This window comes from Eschscholzia californica, unplaced genomic scaffold (genome assembly GCF_041429995.1).
Source record: "Eschscholzia californica isolate CP2 unplaced genomic scaffold, dmEscCali1.0.p SCAF_5, whole genome shotgun sequence".
Taxonomy (NCBI): Eukaryota; Viridiplantae; Streptophyta; class Magnoliopsida; order Ranunculales; family Papaveraceae; genus Eschscholzia; species Eschscholzia californica.
The window spans coordinates 27,342,929-27,358,788 of NW_028238472.1; the positions used below are offsets into that span (position 1 = coordinate 27,342,929).

The 15,860-nt window shown below is 41.3% G+C and overlaps 1 protein-coding gene across 1 annotated transcript; it reads right to left on the bottom strand.

Annotated features, from left to right (window-relative positions):
• Positions 1-6,129: 6,129 nt before the first annotated feature.
• On the bottom strand, positions 6,130-12,342 carry LOC147538061 (uncharacterized). Its single transcript, XM_086642942.1, has 2 exons — positions 9,780-12,342; positions 6,130-6,251 (listed from the first exon to the last, which is right to left on the bottom strand). Exons 1-2 carry the CDS (start codon positions 11,542-11,544, stop codon positions 6,130-6,132), a joined length of 1,887 nt encoding a protein of 628 aa, XP_086499068.1. The 5' UTR covers positions 11,545-12,342.
• Between the last annotated feature and the right edge of the window lie 3,518 nt (positions 12,343-15,860).

Consider the following 15,860-nt stretch of genomic DNA (forward strand, 5'->3'; position numbering starts at 1 on the left):
TGAGTTGGGTGGGGGCTATCCCGAACCTAACCAACACATCCCTCACCAGACAAGAAATGGGGAATCGTATGCCCGCTTCCAGAAAGTTCTCATAAAAGGCATAATATCCAGGCCGACGCGACTCGACTACAGTTTCACCAGGTTCAGGCGCTCTCATCTTTAGAGTTGCTGGAATTTGATAGCTCATCCTGAGGTTTTCTACGCACTCCTTAGTCAGCACCGAGAGTTGTTGTTCCACATCGATCTCGTCATCAGAAGACGAGTCAAAGTGAGGCTCTCCACCTAAATGCGGAGAAAGCTCAGCACTACTTTGTTCACGGTTGTATGGGAAAGTCCTGGCCATCCTACGCATCAAAGGGAAAACACACTCAGGAATGCCTCACACGAGTACAAGACAGACTAACTGAAAATCGCGTGCAAAATGGAGGCATGTACGAAATAAAGACACTTACGAATCAAGAACGCGTATAGACGAGTCACGTTAAATTGAGGTATTTTCCGTACTACTTACAGGATTGAGTAATTTTTTCTCCTGTGCACAGATACACGTCGGAGATTTTACACGCATCCTCCTCATAAGTGCGTGTACACACCTCCACCTCACAAGTTTACGTGTACAACTACGCGTATTACAAAGCTTTACATGTACACCCACACGAGCTACTAATTTACGTGTACTCCTACATGCTTCACCGGTTCACTCGCTTGCCAGTACGAATTACAAGTTTGCTTGTACTACAACTACTACCAGTTTGCATGCACATTTACAACTACTCCTAGTTTACACAACAGCTACAGGTTTCCGTGTATCCCTATAACTACTACGAGTGGATGCATGCGCTTACTACAAGTTCACATGCATACGGGAAGTTTCATACAAGCACTAATATGGAAGAACATGCTGATCGGTAAGACAAACGAAAAATAGCAAGTTCCATACGACGAAAACAGATCGAAGGATCGAAATTTCAAAAAATGGAAAAATGACTTACTTGTTGGGAATTGGTATGAAGATCACGAAGAACAGGAGAAAACCGCTTCTAGAAATCCAGAGCTCTGAAAAAATTTCACAAAAATGAACTTCAAAGGCCTAAGGATCCCTTTTATAGGGCTCCCAACCCCTGATCAAAGGGCCACATCGACTCATGGGTCACATCGCCACATGGCAAGATCCTGATGATCCATGACATAAACGCCACCTGGGCGTCCACATGGCACTACTCCGCCAAGTCACCAAATTCGATTACCCCGAAAAAAGAACTCCCGGCGTCGTACCTCGACAACAGTGGACTCTCCACGCTGCCCCGGCAGCGTGGGGATGCTCCGCGCTGCCCAGGCAGCGTGGGGATGCTCCGCGCTTCCCCGGCAGCGTGGGAAGCTCCGCGCTGCCCCGGCAGCATGGAGATCTTGCTCCACGCTGCCCAGGCAGCGTGGGAAAGACCCTCGAAGCCCCTCGATTCAAGCGAACCTTCGACGCGGTCCGATAACGCGAGGGACATCTCGAAACCTGCCCGACGACGGGAAAGGTCTCCCGGACTTCTCCTCCCAAGCAGGGCTGCAACGTTGTTATCTGGTTCACACGCCTGACACAGAAATCATCTAACCAACGGGACCGCCCTCGTTCCTTCTTCCTCATCTACTCTCTAAGGAAATATACCATTTACTTAAAGAGTGGGGGACAAAATGTGTTGACCAAAAACTACACCTGGGCCCTCGACGATAAAATGTCCATCGGGACGTCAAGCCCAACCCGGCTCGCTTTTCCTTGTTTGGGCCCAGCCCAGAAGTCTCTTAATGGGTACTCGTCAACTAGACCCTAAAACTCGTGTCAAGGCCCAATCACGTGCAAAGAGTTCCCACGTGCACAAAGCTCCACACGCCCGAATCTCCACACGTCTGGCGCTCGACACGTCTATATCTCCACGTACCACGTGTAAGAGATTATTTAATGAAGAGATACTCTACATGTCAAATATATCCATAATGACAAAGATATCAGACTTGGTCAACGTAACCCCAGCAACGAATATTCCCCCATTATTGACATGCATAACCTGGTAACGTCTCACATAAATGTGAGACCATGCACATGCACAATCAGTGTAGTTGCCAGAGAACATGCACAACCGTTGTGCATGTACAGCCAGCGTACACGTCACCATATCCCAGGTATCTTGACATGCATTTACTCCGTAACGGTCAGCCTTTACTCCTCCCAACGGATCACTCCTCAAGCCTATATAAAGAGGAGCACTTTCATTTCTCAGATCATCGAATACAGAGCAAAGCAACCCATACTACTTCTTCTTCTCCACTCGCTCTCTGTCCTTCGATTATTCTTGAGACGTTTGCATACAAGTTCACCTGGTTCTGGTCGTGGACACTACTAGATGCCTCAAGGGTGTTAAAGCTTATCTTTGCTCGACGCTTCCTGCTCGACGCTTCCTGGCTTCCGACTCGACGCTTCCGGCTCGACGCTTCCTGCTCGACGCTTCCAGACGTCTTCGAGGAGATCACAACCTTCTTCTTGCTCGACGCTACTGGTAACATCTACTCTCATACTTCTAATCATTTCACTCCCGTAGATTCGAACTCCGGTCACTCTACGAGCCTAGCCACTCTCCGATTATACATCAACGGTTATACCCTCGGCTTTTCATTTATTATTCATTGTAATACTTTGCTGACTTGACCGTCGGAGGGCCCTTGGCAGGCACCATCCCGGTGTCCCCCCCAAGCCTTCACGGGTTTGTTTGTGTCTGTTCACCTTCTTTTGCAGGTTTCTTTCACACGTTGCTGGTGCCCATCAATCAAGAACTCGACGTTTGGAATTCCAGAAGACGTTTCAGCTACCGACCTTCTGACTTCCGACCCGTAGACTTCTCACCGTCTACATAAAAATGGTTTGATAGTGGTAAAATAAAAATAAAATATAAAACTCAAAAATAAATAAAGAAATAAGTCGGTATTCAGAAAAAGGGAACAGAGGCTTTTCGAATCCGTCTTCCTAACAATTCTAACGACAATCTAATTTTGATCTAATTAGAGAGTTCTTTATATAACTCAGGTTTTAGTCCATGAACGGTCTAAAAACCCGAAAGATTTTATCGTTAAAATAATAAAAACTTTAATAAATTTATCGAGAGAATAATTATTATGACTTCATCTAAAACCTTAGATAGAAAAGATTTAGCCACTCATGCTAGAAACGATAAATATTTGAATTAGTATAAGAAAAAGAAGAAAGAAACTTAACTTTTCTGCGATTCTCCCACCAAACAGAGCCTAAGGAAGTGATTTCCTTTTGATTTTCCGAGAATTCTGCCAAACGCACCCCTAGGGAAAACGATTTTCTCATCTTCCCGGAAATATTTTCCTCTCTGAGAAAATTATTTTCTCACCTTCCTTAACTCTCTTTCTCTCTCTAAACTTTCTGTTTTCTCTCTCTATTGTTACTTTAATCTCTCTCTATTGTTACTTTAATCTCTCTCTCTATGTTATATCTTTCTATCTCACTAGAAACAGGAACCAAAAAGAAAGAAAAAAAAAATAAAACCGAATGATATTGATTTTCAAAAACCGAATCTCTCTCTCTCTCTACAATATCTCTTTGTCTCCCTCTCTAACTTTCTCTCTTCCTCTGTAATCTCTCTCTCCATCTCACTAAGAAACAGAGTTTAACAAAGAAAAAAAACGAAAATCAAAAGTTAAGATAGCTCTCGGTTCTCTCTCTCTCTCTACTGTTCTTTTTTCCTCTCACTAAAAACCTTCTCTGTTTTCTACTTTAAAACCCGTGATGAAGATCACCCTTCTCTCTCTCTCTGTACTGTTCTATCCAAAACCTCCTCCTCTCTTCAGCCGAGCTCTTCTGTTTTATAGAATTAATCGCCAGCAAATCTCGCCCAAATTCGTCCCCTGTTACTGTTTTGATTTCGAACTATCTTCCCTCTCTAGTATCTTCATTCGGTTATAAGATAACTTTCATATCTAAGCAAATATCTTCGGCCAGCTAATCCCTTTTTCAAGTCGAAGTCCGATCTCCATGATACTCTCGGTTCTGTTATAGAGAAAACAAAGTTGCAATCTGACCTGTTTAGGTGCAGTGATGAGCTCGGGTGCATGGGATTACACCCCTCCCCCACTGGATAACCAGGAGTACACCCTTCAGTAACCGAGGATAGCCCAGAAATAATACAAGCCGTCAGATTCACCTCCCTGTAGCGTGCCATGTGTCTCTGATAGTATATGTTGACTTTTAGTCAACTGATTTGACTCGGACTTTGACCTTGAATATTTTGCACAACCGGACTCCGATTCGACTTCCGTTTTCGCCCACGGACTCGTCATGGACCCCTCTTCTCATCCGAGCATCAACATTATCCAAACTTACCATGCTACCCTTGTCACCAAATGACCAAAATGCCCCTAACATCAATTTCTCCCGATTTCGCCTATTTTTCACACTAAACTCCGTAAAGGACACTTGAGAAAGAAAATCAAACAATTTATCAGTGTAACGGCTCGATATGGACTAACTAGCTCCAATTAAGAGATTGAAATGAGGCATTTTCATGACTCATCAAACATCCCCAAACTTAGATTTTGCTAGTCCTCGAGCAAAACAGAAAAATAAAACTAAACCCATTTCACCACTTTCGTAGGGACCCACGATTGCACTTAGCACGTACAACAAGCCGTTAAACCTCTAGGTTACCCAAGAGGACGAGTTTTGTCTCGTGAGGGTTTGCAGTGAATATACCCACAAAATTCAAAGATCAAAAATGCAAAAGGGTCTAAATATGATGTGGACTAAAAAATGTTCATCCGGTAGATTTTCGAAAGTTAATAGAAATGAAATCTAAATCAATCGAACCATACAAACGCTAAAAATCTTTTCACTAATAATCAAGACTCGAAGTGCACGTGACCAGCCAATATAAGTATCATTTCGGTTCTGAAAAGACAAGACCTCGATTACCGTCTCGATACATTTCGCCTCGACTACTGCCTCACGGTCATACACTCAAAAATCAAAGTCACTCAAGAATGGTTCACTCTATGTGTTGGTATGAATATGAAGGAAAACTCAACACATGCAAAAAGACGGACTAAAATTTTTGTGGACGACTGATCTCAAAGAAGGAAACAACCACTAATATGGAATGGGGAAGCTAACCAACTCTTCTCACCTGATCTACTATCTAACAATGCTTCCTAGAGGTCGATAGACACTAATGAGGATGTGACTAGAACTCATGAGAACTCGACGTCTTCAAATCTTCAAGAACTACTTCAAGGGATAAACACTCAAACAAACTCTTTTTTTCTTTTTCTTTTCTTTTTTCTTTTTTTTTTTTTTTTTTTTAATGAACTCTGACTCTGGTAATAAAACTCAAGATACATAACATACTTTCTTCACATTATTCTTTCCTTGGGTAAAATTCTATTCACTTTGCTTCATGCCTTATTCTCAGGGTTCTAAATAATGAAGTTCCTATCTTCCTATAGTTGACACTGTTTTCAAGTTTCTCAGACTACAAGAGAAGGTTTGCATTCCTGATGGCATCCCTAGTGGTTGTAAAATTTGAACTCAAGAGATCAACTGAGTTCTAAGGAATACTGCGAGGTTGAGTAGCTCTTCATTCTACTCAGAATTAGCTCAGAAGAGATCACTCAAAACAACAAGAAAGGCTCAGAATCTCACATGGGTTAAGTCTCCACTAATGATCGATTAAGTTTTCTTAGAAAAGTCTACTCTTCACCTATCTAACACTCACATGGCTAGTGCACAGACAACTTCAAGACTCGAAATTCATGAAAAAACCTTTAGCAAAAGCATAGTACAACCAACTAGACTCTATAACTATTAACAAGCAAAAACAACTAGACTTACGTTTCCAATCCAAAAATTAAAAATTTTGAACCCTTTTGAATTTTTTGAAATAAGGACTAAAAATTCAATCCCCCATCCCCAAACTTAAACCGAACATTGTCCTCAATGTTCTGAAGACTATGCAAAATAACAGGATTAGGGAAAGATGTTACCAGATTCAGAAGTCCTATGATGGGTTGCCTCCCAGAAAGCGCTAAGTTTAACGTCTTCAGCCAGACGAAACTGATCATAGCAGATCAGTTTTGATAGACAGGATCTTCGATAGAAACTTCCTCTGTATCGATCAACATCTCTAAAAATGGTTTTAGCCGTTGTCCATTCACTTTGGACACACTACCATTTCTGTCTTCAATGTCGACTGCACCATAAGGATACACAAACTTTCTGACCCGGTGAAAATGTTTTTCTTAAAATAATTTTATCATGCAACATTTTCATCTTATGTTTATATAACCTAGCACTCTCATATGCATCATTTCTCAACTCCTCCAACTCACCGAGTTGCAACTTTCTATCTCTACCCGCCTTGTCAAGCGAAAAATTCAATTGCTTGATAGCCCAATATGCTCTATGCTCTAACTCAACGGGTAAGTGGCATGCTCTGCCATACACTAGTCTATATGGAGACATTCCAATAGGGGTCTTAAACGCTATACGGTAAGCCCATAGTGCATTGGTTAATCGTAAAGACCAATCCTTCCTATTGGTGTTAACCGTTTTCTCCAGAATGCGTTTAATCTCCCTATTCGACACCTCGACTTGACCACTAGTCTGTGGATGATATGGGGTAGACACTTTATGGGTAATACCATATTTATTCATCAAAAGCTCAAAATGCCTATTACAAAAGTGTGTGCCCCCATCACTAATAATTGCCCGCGGTGTACCAAAACGTGAAAGTATGTTTTCCTTCAAGAAAGTGATCACAACTTTGTGATCATTCGTTTTGCAAGCTACCGCCTCTATCCACTTAGACACATAGTCAATTGCCACTAGGATGTACAGATTTCCAAATGAATTTGGGAAGGGACCCATGAAATCGATGCCCCATACATCGAAGACCTCAACTACCAAAATAGGATTAAGGGGCATCATGTTCCTTCGTGAAATGCTTCCCAACTTTTGGCATCGTTCACATGCCAAACAATATGCATGGGTATCCTTAAATATAGACGGCCAGTAAAAACCACATTGTAGAATTTTAGCAGCCGTCTTTTTACTACTAAAATTCCCTCCACATGCATGATCATGACAAAAGGAAATGATTTTCAATTGTTCCTCATCAGGAACACATCTCCTAATGATCTGGTCGGGACATTACTTAAATAAGTATGGGTCGTCCCAGAAGAACCGTTTCACCTCAGCTAAAAATTTATCACGATCTTGCTTGGTCCAGTGTTTGGGTATTTGACTAGTAGCAAGATAGTTCACTATATCAGCAAACCAAGGTAATCGGGAGACACTAAAGAGTTGCTCATCAGGAAAGCTCTCTCTCATGGGTGTTTGACAGACTCGACTACAAGTCTAGACAAGTGGTCTGCTACTAAATTTTCGAAACCCTTTTTGTCCCGAATCTCTATGTCAAATTCCTGTAGCAGTAGTATCCATCTAATCAGCCTAGGTTTTGCATCCTTTTTAGAAAGGAGATATTTTAATGCAGCATGATCAGAGAATATAATGACCTTAGACCCAACGAGATATGATCTGAACTTCTCTAAGGCATACACTACAGCTAACAACTCTTTTTCAGTGGTAGAGTAGTTTAGTTGTGCATCATTCGACGTCTTACTGGCATAGTATATAACGTGAGGAAGTTTATTCTCACGTTGACTTAACACGACTCCAATGGCATAATCAGATGCATCACACATGATCTCAAATAGAGTACTCCAGTTGGGAGGTTGAACAATAGGGGCAGAAGTAAGCATAAGTTTAAGTTTTTCAAAGGCTTCTAAGCAAGCACCGTCAAAGACAAATTTGTTCTCTTTTGCCAAAAGATTACAAAGAGGTCTAGATATCTTGCTGAAATCTTTGATAAACCGCCGATAAAATCCAGCATGTCCTAAGAACGATCGAATATCTTTGACCGTTTTAGGGACTGGGAGGCTTTTTATCAACTCAACTTTTGCTTTATCTACTTCAATGCCCTTTTCAGAAATGACATGCCCTAAGACTATTCCTGAGCGAACCATAAAGTGACATTTTTCTTAATTAAGAACTAAGTTCTTCTCTTTGCATCGAACCAACATGAGTGTGAGGTGATGCAGACACTGATCGAATGATGAGCCAAAGACTGAAAAATCATCCATAAAGACCCCAAGAAACCTCTCTACCATATCTGAAAATATGCTCATCATACATCTTTGGAAAGTAGCGGGTGCATTACACAACCCAAAAGGCATCCGACGATAAGCATAAGTTCCAAATGGACAGGTGAAAGTGGTTTTCTCTTGATCTTCAGGGGCTATAGGAATCTGATTATAGCCAGAATAGCCATCTAAGAAACAGTAGTAGCTATGCCCAGCTAGTCTCTCTAACATTTGATCAATGAAAGGAAGAGGAAAATGGTCTTTCCTCGTGACCGTGTTCAATTTCCTGTAGTCAACACAAACACGCCACCCAGTGGTCATCCTGGTGGGTATTAACTCATTTGACTCGTTCTTGACTACAGTAATGCCTGATTTCTTGGGTACAGTTTGAACAGGACTGACCCAAGTACTATCTGAAATAGGGTATATGATACCCGCACCTAATAATTTCAGGACTTCAGCTCTAACTACCTCCTTCATGTGAGGGTTAAGTCTACGTTGCATTTCCCTTGACGGTTTAGCATCCTCCTCTAGGTAGATATGGTGCATGCAAACAGAAGGACTTATACCCTTTAAATCTGATATTGACCACCCTGAGGCCTCTTTGTGGTTTCTAAGGACATCTAACAGTCTACCCTCCTGTTCTTTTTCTAACTCAGAAGCAATAATGACAGGTAGAGTTTCAGATGGGCCTAGAAACGAATACTTTAAGTTGTCAGGCAAGGGTTTCAATTCTAAGGAACGTGGTTTGTCTGTGGATGTAGACAAGTCTGGGATAGATGGACCACTGGACTCATTGGTCGATGATAGTTGATTTGTCTCTAAAGTTGGTGAGTCAATTGGCTTTGACAAAATGAGGGGTTCAACTTTCGCTTTCCACTTATCAATATCTAGTAATGGGGTAGAATCCAGCAAAGCATTTACCTCATTGATACTTCCCTCCTCATCAAAGTCTAAGCCAAAATGAGCCAACAGTGTTTCTAAGAGATCCTCGGATAAAGTTTCAGGTAAAGAATCCTGAACGAACATATCTATCAGATTCAACTCGGTAAAATCCTCAACATCATCTGGAAAAAGTCCAGCTTTATAGATGTTCATCTCTATAGTCATGTTTCCAAAAGACAATTTTAAGAGTCCACTCCTACAATATATGACAGCATCAGATGTAGCTAAGAATGGTCGTCCTAAAATGACGGGAATTTGACTTTGGGTATCACGAACTGGGTCGGTATCCAAGATGATGAAATCTACAGGAAAGATGAATTCACCAACTTTTATTAAAACATCTTCCACTATTCCACGTGGTCGTCGAATAGACCGATCCGCCAACTGGAGACCTACAGGAGTGGGTTTTATTTCTCCTAAACCTAACTGTAAGTACACCGAGTAAGGAAAAAGGTTCACACTAGCACCTAGATCTAATAATGCTCGTTCGATCTCATGTTCCCCTATGGTGCATGGTAATGTAGGACTTCCTGGGTCTTTGTACTTAAATGGAAGGGTTTGTTGGATAATAGAACTCACTTGATTAGTCAAGAAGACTTTCTTATGCATGTTCATCTTACGTTTTCTAGTACATGTGTCTTTAAGGAACTTAGTGTAAGATGGGATCTGTTTAATAGCATCTAATAATGGAATGTTAATACTAACCTCTTTGAACATTTCCATTATCTCCTCAAACTGAGACTTCTTCTTAGGTTCTACCAGACGCTGAGGATAAGGGGCTCTAGGAACATATGGCTCAGGCACAATGGGTAGGTTTTCAGACTCAGGAGCCTTCACAGGCTCTTTACTAGGGGTACTAGTTGGTAAGGTCGGTGGTTCAGAGTTTGGTTCACTATCTTCGGGAACTCCTACCTTATTGTCAATTGCCCTACCACTTCTAAGGGTGGTTACTGCGTTTGCCTGGTCCATAGACATTTTACCCTTCGGATTTGGCTCTGGTTGACTAGGAAATATACCCTGTTCTCTCTGCCTAAGGGCTTCTGTAAGTTGACCTACCTCGGTTCTTAGACTAGATATAGTCTGGTTGGTCTGTTGTGCAAACTCCATTTGGGCCTTAGCTAGCTGCTTCATGGTTTCCTCTAAAGACTCCTTGTTCTGAGAAGGATATTGGGTACTAGATTGACCCTGGTTTTGAGCATAAGGATTCCTAGGAGCATTAAACCCAGGAGGGTTCATTGAACTACTAATCTGACCTTGACCCTGACCCTTTGACCAAGAAAAATTGGGGTGATTTCTCCAACCCGGATTATAAGTGTTCGAATAAGGATCATATTTCTGACGGTTATCTTGCCTAGAGTTTAGATAAAGAGCATTAACATGCTCTTTCTCGTCAGGAACAAAGAATAGGATACACTTATTTCCAGTATGAGATGGGTCTCCACAGACCGAGCACGGATAAGAGATGGATTCATTTCCAACACTCATGACTTGAGTGGGATCCTCCCTGAATGCTTTAGGCTGACCAAGTTCTAGGGCTTCTATCCTTCTCGTCATGGCGGCGAGTTTAAGATCTGACTCATCAACTCTATAGATGCCACCTTTATTCGGAGTAGGATTAGCCCTAGTAGGAGGTCCTCTAGAAGTTTCCCATTGCTGGGATTTCTCAGCCAACTCTTCTAGAAATGCCATACACTCATCGGCGGTTTTACTGATGAACCCGCCACTACAGAATGATTCTACCATGGATGTAGTTGGGTAATCTAGTCCGTCATAGAGAATCTGGACTAATCTGTTTTTTTCAAAACCATGGTGTGGACACTGTAGTAAGATTTCTTTAAATCTCTCAAGATATTTATAGAGAGATTCTCCTTCTTGCTGCACAAAACTATTAAGACTTTGCCTTAAAGAGGTAGTTTTGTGTTTCGGGAAGAATTTCAGAAGGAATGCACAGCTCAATTCTTCCCATGTAGTAATGGAATGAGGTTGTAAGGCATACAACCAAGATTTTGCTTTCTCCTTCAGTGAGAAAGAGAACAACCTAAGTCTCAATATTTCGTCAGGCATATTGGGGAAATTCATAGTCCCACATATTTCTTCGAAATCCCTAACATGGTAGTAGGGATTCTCGTTCTCAACCCCACGGAAAACAGGGAGCATTTGAATAGTGCTCGGTTTCAACTCGAATTGAGTCATGCATTGGGGTAACTGTATGCATGACGGTTGACAGGTTCTAGTGGGATTCATGTAATCCCTGAGTGTCATAGGTTGATTTCCATCCCTGGCTTGGTTTAGATTTTCACCCATAGTGTCACTCAAAGAGAGATTCGCTAAAAGATTACTTAAATCTGCTTCTCTACTGATGAAACGACCTCTCTTATCACGATATCTATTGGGCATAAACTAGAGCTCAACGACCAAGGATATTCGAACCAAAGAATCACTACGAGGAACCTATAGGAAAGCAAATACAATCAGGCTGACTCCACCAAGCAACCTAAACAAAATCTAGACAATAGACAGGTTTGTCAGATTCACCCTACAAATCTAGACAGCTCCTACTTCGTAACGAAGCTTGAACTATAATGTTTATGAGGGTTACCCCGTCCAAGTACTACGATCAAACAACTCCTGGAGACGACCAACGATAAACGTTGTGATAGCCGTCCAACCTGGTAACGTTTCCTCTTCTCGAGGCGACCTTATAAAGAGTTGAATGAACTTTCCCTTTAGGAATGCCCAAATAAATATTAAGTCCCTGAATCGTTTCAAAGATTCTATGAGCTCGAGATCTTAGGGGCTAATGTCTAAATCAGATTTTAGCTTTTTAAGTGAGGTTTAGGATCGTGAATGTTGTTACCTATGTGGGCAAGAGAACGGTGATGAAATCCGTCTCCTATCTTGTGACTGGGTTAGTGCCCTTACTAGAATGATTACACTAAACAGTTCGGTCACAACAATTAAGCACACGAATTCACACCAATACCCACTGACAGGAGATTCGTGGGTGTTCAAGAAATTTACCTCCCGTTCAAGACGGGCGATGACCTTTGTAGATGACCCGCGAGTGTTCCGACCCGAGGCTTCGTTTTGGTTTTCGGTTACAATTTAATTAAGCCCTCCAATTTAGGGTCAAAACTTTAAAACCAAAAATAAAAAGAAAGTCTCTCTATCACCAAAAAAATAAAAAAATAAAAATAAAAATGACAAAAAATGTAAATTCTTCTTCTTGAGCTCCTCTCCTTGTTGCGCCATCTCCTTTGCTCCTTAATGTTTTTTTCTACACCAAAAACGGAAAAGCAAGTAAAAGTGTCCAAAAATATAAACTTACCAAAAAATAGAAATAAAATTAGATTAAATTTAAACTAAGTCCCCAGCAGCGGCGCCAAAAACTTGATGGGCCAAAAAGGTTACCCTAAAAGGTCTCCACCCGCAAGTATACGGGCGTCAAGTAATAGTTCCGTTAAGACCGGTTCGTTCCTCAGAGACTAAGTTAAACTAAATTCTAACCTTAAAACTATTGAGATTTAAAAATGGTTTGATGGTGGTAAAATAAAAATAAAATATAAAACTCAAAAATAAAATATCGTTAAAATAGTAAAAACTTTAATAAATTTATCGAGAGAATAATTATTATGACTTCATCTAAAACCTTAGATAGAATAGATTTAGCTACGTACTCATGCTAGAAACGATAAATATATGAATTAGTATAAGAAAAAGAAGAAAGAAACTTAACTTTTCTGCGATTCTCCCACCAAACAGAGCCTAAGGAAGTGATTTCCTTCTGATTTTCTGAGAATTCTGCCAAACACACCCCTAGGGAAAACGATTTTCTCGTCTTCCCGGAAATATTTTCCTCTCTGAGAAAATTATTTTCTCACCTTCCTTAACTCTTTTTCTCTCTCTAAACTTTCTGTTTTCTCTCTCTATTCTTACTTTAATCTCTCTCTCTATGTTATATCTTTCTATCTCATTTGAAACAGGAACCAAAAAGAAGGAAAAAAATAAAACCGAATGATATTGATTTTCAAAAACCGAGTCTCTCTCTCTCTCTCTCTACAATATCTCTCTGTCTCTCTCTCTAACTTTCTCTCTTCCTCTGTAATCTCTCTCTCTTTCTCACTACGAAACAGAGTTTAACAAAGAAAAAAAAAACGAAAATCAAAAGTTAAGATAGCTCTCGGTTCTCTCTCTCTCTCTACTGTTCTTTTTTCCTCTCACTAAAAACCTTCTCTGTTTTCTTCTTTAAAACCCGTGATAATGATCACCCTTCTCTCTCTCTCTACTGTTCTATCCAAAACCTCCTCCTCTCTTCAGCCGAGCTCTTCTGTTTTATAGAATTAATCGCCAGCAAATCTCGCCCAAATTCGTCCCCTGTTTCTGTTTTGATTTCGAACTATCTTCCCACTCTAGTATCTTCATTCGGTTATAAGATAACTTTCATATCTAAGCAAATATCTTCGGCCAGCTAATCCTTTTTTCAAGTCGAAATCCGATCTCCATGATACTCTCGGTTCTGTTATAGAGAAAACAAAGTTGCAATCTGACCTGTTTAGGTGCAGTGATGAGCTCGGGTGCATGAGATTACACCCCTCCCCCACTGGATAACCAGGAGTACACCCTTCAGTAACCGAGGATAGCCCAGAAATAATACAAGCCGTCAGATTCACCTCCCTGTAGCGTGCCATGTGTCTCTGATAGTATATGTTGACTTTTAGTCAACTGATTTGACTCGGACTTTGACCTTGAATATTTTGCACAACCGGACTCCGATTCGACTTCCGTTTTCGCCCACGGACTCGTCATGGACCCCTCTTCTCATCCGAGCAATTCATCAGAGTAACGGCTCGATATGGACTAACTAGCTCCAATTAAGAGATTGAAATGAGGCATTTTCATGACTCATCAGTATCATAGTGAACTATTTAGCCTAACTGACATCCACGACATAAAGCGTCAATAAATAAGTAAATGCACGCGAGAAAATAAATCAAGTAGACATGGATCATAGTTTGGCCCCTAACCTAGAAAATTTGATCTCATTTGGTTTCTTCTTGTTTCGCCTTTTGGTTCGCCTAGATCGCCATATTGGAACCTCCATTGATTTCTCCCACTCGAATCAGTATCCCATTCTTGAGTTTCTTCAATGGACTTATAGACCCTAAAGTCTAATTACAAGTCTCTAACGCTACGCAGATCGTATAAACTTGAAATTAAAATTATTACAAATTGCACATATCCGTGCTTAAAACAAGAATAAAAGAAGTAACTTTCTATGGCCATACTAATTCCCGCATTCACATCACATGCATTCATATAATATTCAAGGCTAAAAATTATGTATGGATGATAATCCGGGAGATACTTTTGTCGACATCTCTATGTCATGATACGGACCTTAAGTCTATATTCGAAGAATTCGACTAATGGTGCGTTCCGGTTTTGTCTTTTATGATTTCTAAAATCAATTTTAAGAAAAACTCCGTCTAGGCCTTTAGAGGGCCCGGATCAATTTCGGAAAAAATGGTTTGATTCTTAATGATTTCCAAAACCAACGAAAAACCCGTGTCGGGTCTTCAGGTGGCCCAAAACGATTTCGGTAATATTTGGGTGGGACCAGGAAAAAAATTAGACTTTCGTCAGAAAAACTCCCACTCGGGTCAAGACCCGTAAAACTTCTGCCTTTAGACCTAAGTCAAATTTGGAATAGCCCGGGACAGCCATAGATTAAGGCCCAACAAGGTGTTCCGGCCCAAGAAGGCTTAGGTGGTACATAGGTCCGACCCATGCTCGGTTCGGCTCAAGGTCGAGAGGTTTGGGCTGTGCCTAGCACGTTATGGCCGAGACCAGACGCGTCTAGTCGCATCTCGATCTCGACCTAGGATAGGACGCATCCAGACCCTAGTCCAAGACGTTAGCCTATGGCCCACACGCGTCCTAGATGCGTCTGGCCTAAGGCCGAGCCTTTGGGTTGTCTTGGACCAAGTCCAAGACTCCCTAGGCCGTCCCAGACGCACCCTAGATGCGTCTGGCTTTTGGCCGAAGCTGCTAGGCCATCTCGGTCCTAGACCGAGATGCCTACAACATCCTTGACGCATCCTTATGCGTCTGGTGGAAGTGTCTAGGTGTCTCGGACCAAGTCTGAGACACACTCGGATTACCAAAAGCACCCAGACGCACCTTAGACGCGTCTTTCAGTTGCTTCTAGACGCGTACTTGCCGTCTCGGTGGACTTGGTCGCATCCCAGACGCAACCAGGAACATCGTTTGTACGTTCCAAACTCTAAGTCTGGAACAGTCTCGGCCAGGAAGGCCGAGACTTGCACGCGACTGCCCGAACGCGTCCTAGCCAGTTTTAGCAACTTTTGAAAGGTCCTTCTCCTTGCAACTTCTAATTTTTTTCTTTTGCTTCTAAAGTTGGTGTCCCCATCAATTTAGAAACTTCTAAAAACCCAAAACTTGTTTCAAACGATTTCTAAAAAAATCAATGAAGAACAATTCTTTTGAAAACACTTTTCAATACCGAAATCAGTCAAAATCGAATCTTTTGAAACTCTTTTTAATCATCAACTTTGAAAATCAATCATTGATTAGTCCGAAACTTAGCAAAAATTAGCTATGTGCAAGAGGTTGTGACGCCACTAGCTGTTGGGTTGTGGTGTCTTCTAGTGTTCTAAGCAGAATCTCGGACATCTCATGTCTAAAGGGGGTGG

Coding starts and splice junctions, on each gene's coding strand:
- LOC147538061 (XM_086642942.1), bottom strand. CDS start 11,544: ATGCCCAATAGATATCGTGATAAGAGAGGTCGTTTCATCAGTAGAGAA. Junction 6,252..9,779: donor TAAGTTCCTTAAAGACACAT/GTACTAGAAAAC, acceptor CTTATGGTGCAG/TCGACATTGAAGACAGAAAT.